Source organism: Montipora foliosa, chromosome 2 (genome assembly GCF_036669935.1).
Source record: "Montipora foliosa isolate CH-2021 chromosome 2, ASM3666993v2, whole genome shotgun sequence".
Taxonomy (NCBI): domain Eukaryota; kingdom Metazoa; phylum Cnidaria; class Anthozoa; order Scleractinia; family Acroporidae; genus Montipora; species Montipora foliosa.
In genome coordinates, this window is record NC_090870.1 from 22065927 (window position 1) to 22073426 (window position 7500).

At 40.9% G+C, this 7500-nt stretch overlaps 1 protein-coding gene across 5 annotated transcripts in view; it reads left to right on the top strand.

The window, feature by feature from the left end:
• LOC137992671 (uncharacterized) overlaps positions 1–7500 on the top strand; it is an 86158-nt gene that overhangs the window by 63394 nt on the left and 15264 nt on the right. For all 5 annotated transcript variants that reach the window (XM_068838146.1, XM_068838149.1, XM_068838147.1 and 2 more), the window contains exon 6: positions 6518–6989. In XM_068838146.1, the coding sequence (XP_068694247.1) occupies positions 6518–6989 (472 nt within the window). The remainder of the gene's footprint in view (positions 1–6517; positions 6990–7500) is intronic.

Here is a 7500-nt window from a genome sequence, read left to right on the forward strand (position 1 = left end):
GACCACAGTCAGTAGATACCAAGTTAGCCTTCAACATCTTGCCAGCACCGCCAATTTACCCTCCGACTTTTCCAGTCGTAATGCTCCAGACTGTAACGAACCCCAGTGTCAAATTTGCTCTTTCGTTCATGAAACAGAAACTTCAGTCGTCCGTGGTATCTCCACTCAAGAAGTGTTGGAAAACACCAAGCGCCTACCCTTCACTGGCAGACCTGCATGGTTCAGTGTTCAACATGAGTGCCCCGATCTATGGCGCGTCTATGCTCACTTGAAACAGAGCACCCGCCCTTCCAAGAAACTGACCAACATCAGAGACGTAAAGCACTATCTTAACGTCACTTCCATTTCCAAGGACGGCCTATTCGTTGTCCAGCGTCAACAACCACTCTCCCGCCCTATTGAGTTGATAGTGGTACCTCGTTCCGTACTTGACGGCCTACTTACTGCTATTCACATCAAGCTTGACCACCCTTTTAAGAACCAACTGCAAATGGTGATGCAGCGTCACTTCTTCGCCCTGGATATGAGTCCTGCTATCACTCGATTATCAGACTCTTGCCACTCTTGTGCCTCACTCAAGAAGTTCCCTACCTCCCTTGCCAGCCAATCATCGGAAGATCCACCTGAAGTCGTGGGCGTGTCATTTGCCGCTGATATCATTAGACGCAGTCGTCAATTCATCCTCCTTTTGAGAGAATGTACCACCTCCTACACTGCATCATGCCTTGTACCCAACGTCAGAAGCCTGGCGGAGGCCCTGTTACCGAATTCGGCCTTGCTATTGCCACTGCCCGCCTGAACTCGCGACTCTGCAGCCAAGGCCTGTCCTCACGGGAGCTTTGGACACAGCGCAACTAGTTCACCAACGAGCAGATACCCGTCAATGACCGACAATACATTGTGGCCAAGCACCAAGTTCGCCAAACCAACCATCCTTTCAGCGAAGCGGCCAAGGGTGGCTACCACCCACAAGCTCCTGTTCCCCCCTCGCAGGTTGGAGACCTGGTGTATGTGAAGTCTGACTGAGATAAGTCTCGCGCCCATGATCGCTATATCATTGTTAGCATCGACGGCGAATGGTGTTTCATTAAGAAGTTCTCTGGCTCACAACTCAGGGCTTTATCTTACAAGGTGAAGCTAGCCGAGTGCTACACTGTACCACATACCCTACCACCACCATCGTACCAGTCTGTCTTCCCCACACTTGACGAAGACGAATGTGTGGAGATTCCTGAGCAGCCCCAGCCTTGTCAAGAGCCCTCTGCCCCACCAGACCTGTTACGTCCGCCCAACCCAGATCCTCCAGACTCCACCCAGGACCAAGCCGAACAGCAAGAAGACTCGACCCCCCTTGAAACTGATTGTGTTCCTGTTTCAAGTTCATGTGAACCAAGACCCCAACAGGCACGCCGGCCCCCATCATACTTACGGGAGTACATTCTCAACTAGTGTTGTTAGCTGACAGTTATTTCAGAATTGGCACGTTTGACCAAGTACTATTAAGAACGGTTGCGATCTTTTACCAACTTTTCTTTACATTTCATTTACATTCATTTCCTGTTATACTTTCACACGTTAGTTATCTTTCCTTCGGGAAGAAGAAGAAGAAGAAGAAGTTGCGCCAGCGGTTATCGTCAGCCACGCATGTGTATCACGCGTGTCCCCTCGTGGCATATTTATGTTTTGGGTTCGCCAACGGGTAGCGACCTTGTTGTACTTAGTAAAGTGTTTGTTGTTTCCTATTATCGTGTTGGCTGTCTTTATTACTGGCGCTGGCAATTCCTTTGAGATAAATTTACTTGGATAATGGACAATAATCTGAATTAAAGACAGTTGCAAAGAAAGAGACTGAATATTTCTGTGAGCACTGTAAGTTGGGTTGTCATTAATGTTTTAAAGCAACAGTAATTTTGCTCTAATGAAATTCTTGTTTGCTATTTCATATTTCATTCAAAAGTGTGCTGTGTGTTAACAACAACAGAGTCCTGAGGTTTCTAAGACAATGCTGAAAGTAATCTTCTCCAATAATAAAATGAGTTTGGATCCAGGTAGTATTCTGAGTTGCACCTCTGTAAATATAAAATCTTAACCTTGATATTTCTCTTTACAGCAAAGATCCCAAAAATGTGACAACTTTTAATAATTAATTCACATTCTTTCAATATTTTTTATTAGTTTATCAGCTTTATTGGACACATCAGAAAAAGTAGCACAATATTTCAGTATAGGGAAACAAAATAGAACTGCAAAAAATGAACCATTATTAACTGATTTGACGTACTATTTGACATTTCCCACAGAAAGAAGGAAACAGCATACTCTTTCTATAGTACAAGTACATGTACGTACCTGGACACAGTTGAACAATAATAATAATTATTATTATTATTGTTGTTCAACTGTTTCCAGCGGATCGAGTTTTGAAATCAGCATAAATATCTTACTCAGGCAAAACGCAAAATGTCACTGCTACATAATCTACATAGATAGACAATCTTTGAAGAGGTAAAAGAGCACCCTACAGGATGACAGAAATGTGGTCACAGATAAAAAGATAAATTATTTTCTCAGTTTAAGGATTTTCCACTATTAATAGTCGTGTGTCCAATGCAAAAAGATTACTCCAATCCTTACAAAAGGGCAACAGCTTCATACCTGTTGAATACTATTGTGAGGCAATGTTTTAAATGGTGTTTGCTGGGTCCCAACTGTTGGTATAGTAATGGTACAGTGCTACTCAAAGACCCTCTAAAACTTGGTTTTTGAAAAGTATCTCGAAAACCAATTCAGTGAGCAGTATTTTGTTTTTTTAGATTTCGAAATCATATCACAATTCCCTGACCCAGTACATGATGTGAGAAAGAACTAAACTGAAGTAGAGTTCAAAATATTTATGAAAAAGCTGAAAGATGAAAAAACTCCACTGCATAATTTTTGAAAATTCCCTTTAAGATTGCAACATAACGCTTCTCAGTTGTTTCCAAACAAATCAGGGAAGGACACTGGACAAACTTTTGAGATAAACCTGAAAAAATCTAACAAACTCTATTTCAACAGCTGTTCTAAGCCTCCTAAAGAATAAGGATATGGCATCGTGTGTAATAAGTTAAACTAAGTAATTCACAATAAACTTGAAACTTGAGGATATTTCATTACAACGATGGCAAAGTTTATTTTCTAGTACACTGTCAGTATAGTAATGTGTTTCTACATCGACATACAGTGTGTGTATGTATACATAATTATCGGAAATGTGCATACCTTGACAGATGTTTCTTTGCTTGATTTGGGAAAGCAGTGGCAACCTGATTTTGGTGTTTGGGTGCTTTCCTCATGGTGATTTGTTAACTACTCACCAGGACAAGACGCCACCGAGGATGGTGTAATTTGCTTAATTGGTACATTTTCAAAAGGAATTCTATAACAATTTTTCTGTCAAAGTGACAAGCAGTTTGTGCATCCCCTTGGCTCGATGTCAAAGGAGAAAGGGGATGTCTCCTATTCAACAAGTGGTTTGCTGAAATGGCAAATGACGACTTTTTTTCTTTTCCAGATTGATCTTACCCTTTCCATGAGAAAGACCATCGATCATGTGCCTGGACTTTTAATTTTGATCGAAAACTTCTTTAAGTATTCTCAAAAATTCATCATAAAGGTTTCGCTTTCTCTTTTTGTTGTTTGTAAACAACAGTCATCAACTGTTTCTTTCGGGTGGCTCATCATGAACAATATTGTGAAGAGAACACGAGCTCGATAAAATAAATAAAGTTGCATGCAGCTTGCATGCTGTGTGCTCGACATACCAGTGTGGCCCGTGCGATCAAGAGTTGCTCGATATTAGCAAAGTTTCTGCCACAGCAATTCATGTAAGAAATCTAGAAATACCTCGACCAGGAAAAGGGGGCATAATAAAAATAATTCAATTGTTAGATCAAAATTAATCACTGCTATTTTAGGTGAATCGGGGAGGACATCTTTACAAAAACCGCGCACACTTGGAAATACGCAACTGTAACGATACCTGTGAAAGGGCCAGCGTATTTCTCCGCCGATATTCCGAACGATTTCCTGTAAATTTTGTGCTGTGATTGAGACTCTCCCCCTGGAGCAAAACCTTGCCAAACGAACCAGGCGAGTATGGCGATCAAGTTATTTCCGTGTAAGTAGACACGAAACGACTTCACGGCCTGCTGACCTCTGACTGGGCAGAAAAACACAAAGAATTTCTGGAACCAATCAGAATTGAGAACTACCCCTACTGTTTGGAACTGGTCTGGTAAGAACGTGTCCCCAGGGGCTCTTCTCGCCGTATTATGCTTTTCTTTGTCGCCATTTTCTTTTGCCTGTTGAGACGTCTCCTTGCCTCCGCGATCTGCCCCTGGGTCTTCGAGGATGTTTCTTGCCCAGTGTGTGAGTTTTTGCGGCCAGAAGACAAAGATTCAGCCGGAATGTTAATTGAAAATTTAAATAGTCTTGTGAATGCTGAAAACGTAGTTTTAGCCAAATTACCGAAGGACCTCCTCAGAACTAGCTTGATATTGGTAATATACTGATAATGAACCTGGACATCGCATAACGAGTTTAAAATATGTATGGCACTTTCAAAAACCAAGCTGTACCCTTAACGTAAAGTAGGTTGGAGAACTTGTCCCCTCTGTTAGAAAGCGGACACCTGCAAAATTGACTACACAAGGTGATAAATAAGTGGAGATAAATATCGGTAGAAAGGTTTACTCGCGATAGAGCGATTTTCAATTGGGTGTCGTAAGACCAAAACCAAAGTAATTACTTTGGCCAATCAAAAACGACGGAGACAATCCAGTAAACCAATCAAAACTCGAAGTAATTACTCGTAGCCGACACAAAGCGTGGGAAAATGTGCACGCGCGAGCCACGATTGGTTTTGGTTTTACTTCTGATTGGTTGAAAAAGTGGCGTGAGAACTTTGAACCAATCATTGAGTGAAGTAATCATAAACCAAAGCAATTCGCTAATTACTTTCGACACTCAATTGAAAACCACTCTAAAGGTAAGTTGCTTGCCACGCAAACTGTAGGAGAATAAAGAACTACGTTTTGAAGAGGTGAAAAGCAAGGATAAAGGACCGATGTTTGCCTTGTTATGGAAAACACGGACTTAAAACGTTCTGTGCCTCGCTCCAGTTCAAATAACACCATCACCAAACTGAAAACAAAAGCTTTTTTTTCATGCTATTTAATAATTATGACTTTCCTTGCATGAAAAGTAACATTTAACGTCATGTTCGTATATATTAAATAAGTTGGCGACCAAAATTTTCCTATTAGTCAGGTGGCACCTGAGCAAAAAAGTTAATTTCGATTAGTTCATTAATAACAAACATTTCATAAAGGAGACAGTCAAACTTGTTCTTGCACTTTTTTAAAGTGGTAAAATTCTTGGTGTGATCATTGGGCACATAAGAATGTTTCACACGGAAATGTTTTCCAATAGAGGAAGATGCATTCTTGTGCCGCCGCATGTAAGCAACATATAACCTTCATCTCACAGGTCACATTTAAATTTAGGGTATTGTTGGTTGACAATAGATGGCTCGACATCGAAAGCTATATGTAACCTGGAAAGGAATTCCATTCTAAATCTTCAGAACAGCCATTAGCATCTGATGGGTAACTATGGTCCGACATGGCTATAAAAACTTAGATTTTCCACAAGACTTTGTTTACTTTTGCACATTTCTTTCGGAAGTGATGCGAACAAGTTACTTCTTTGTCGTCATTAGTTACAGGACCCAACTGGCTCGCCAAATTTTTTGTAAGTAAATCAAAGGCCCGCTAAAATGCGTGGATACCCTATGAGGGGAAAAAGTTTGAAGTACTACACTCCAGAAACTATAGATATTTAAATGAAAAGTGAAAAAGTGGGAAAAAATAAGCATCATAGGCACTTAAATAATACCAGAAGCTCATGACCCTGAAGTGTTTAGCTCTGGTTCAGAGCTGGGTTTTTTTTAGTTTGCAAATTTCCAGCTTTATTTGGATGTAACGTGGCTAGGCATTTTCCCACGCGTGCAGCTTTGATCTTATGTTTGTCCATATTTCGGCATAAAATTGGTGTCCTAAAATTCCCAGCTTTGTTTCAAGAAAAATAGTTGCAAGTTACAGGGTTCAAGGTCATGTGCTTCTTATAATCGTTCGACAGTTTTAGATTTTATTAACAAAAATGAACAGTCGCAGCTGTGGTTAAACAGTGGATTAATCTGCAGATGTGTTCTTCAGCTTCAGTGCAACTTAATGTTAAATTAATGCACCATTGCTTGTGCATGCCTTTGTTGTGTTTAAAGTAAGGGCGTGGTTTTTTTCTCTCCTGGAACAAACCTGACGTGAGTGTAAGAGAAATTAGCTCTGTATTTTTGAGAAATATTAACTACCCCACACTTTCATTGCATTCGTGACAGTTGTCCTATCTAGATCTAGAATATGTCAATGATACGGTTTTTAGGTGTCATCCAATCGCATTGTTTTTACATTTCTAACAGGAAGGGGCATATCAGGCTAATGAGAAGGAAACTTCCAGTGAGTGGGATTTCAAAGACGAATCAGACATTCGTGTAACGAACCTCACAGAGGCAAGACGATTAAGCCAAGATCCTGTCAATCGTAATGACAAAAATGGCATTGACCTGTGCAGCTCTCTCTTATTGGTTAATAAACAATCAGGAGAGACGTTGTGTCATGTTGAGGCGCACACGATGAGCGATTCAATTACTGAATCAAGAAAATGCTTGTTGCACGGAACAGAAGTAAATAATTTGGATGAAAATTATTCAGTCATCTGCATGAATGGTAACCATCAATCACGAAACATGGAAGGCGGTGAAGAAAAGCGACCTAACGCTCAAGACGTTGAAGAAAAGGAGAGCTTTTTGGATGGTACATTTTCAAAGAATCAAGGGACATCTGATTCTCCAGCGATCTCAAGATCCTGTTTTGTGAGCAGCATGGATGATGGTAAGAATGGAAACTGTAAAATACTAGTAAGAATTAAATAATTAAAGGGTGGGATTCTTTACGAACGGTAGGGAGTGTAGCATCAGTATTTCAAATCAACTGAGTCAACGGATGAAGGGCATTTTCTGCTGTGATGTGATTGGAAAACTAGTTAGTGAATTGCGGATTGTCGGGGATGTTACGTAAGAACTAAAAGCTATATGAAAAGCATGTACTTTGATACTTTTGCAGCCAAAGTACTGACTTCATATAGATATTGACCAAGTTTGTTAGGGCAAAATGGCAGGACAGTGGCCTTGTTCGGCTCATCCCCGGTGTAATAACCACAGCTGACGTAACAGGATGCACTTGGGCCATTTGGGCTGGTTGGGTCACTTGGGCTAATTGGGTCTTTTGGGCCAGTTGGGTCACTTGGGCCGGTTGGGTCATGTGGGCCATGTGGGTCATGTGAGCCTGTGTCAAAATTATCTTGTACGGTTATATTGTACATAATATTGTACAGCATTAACCC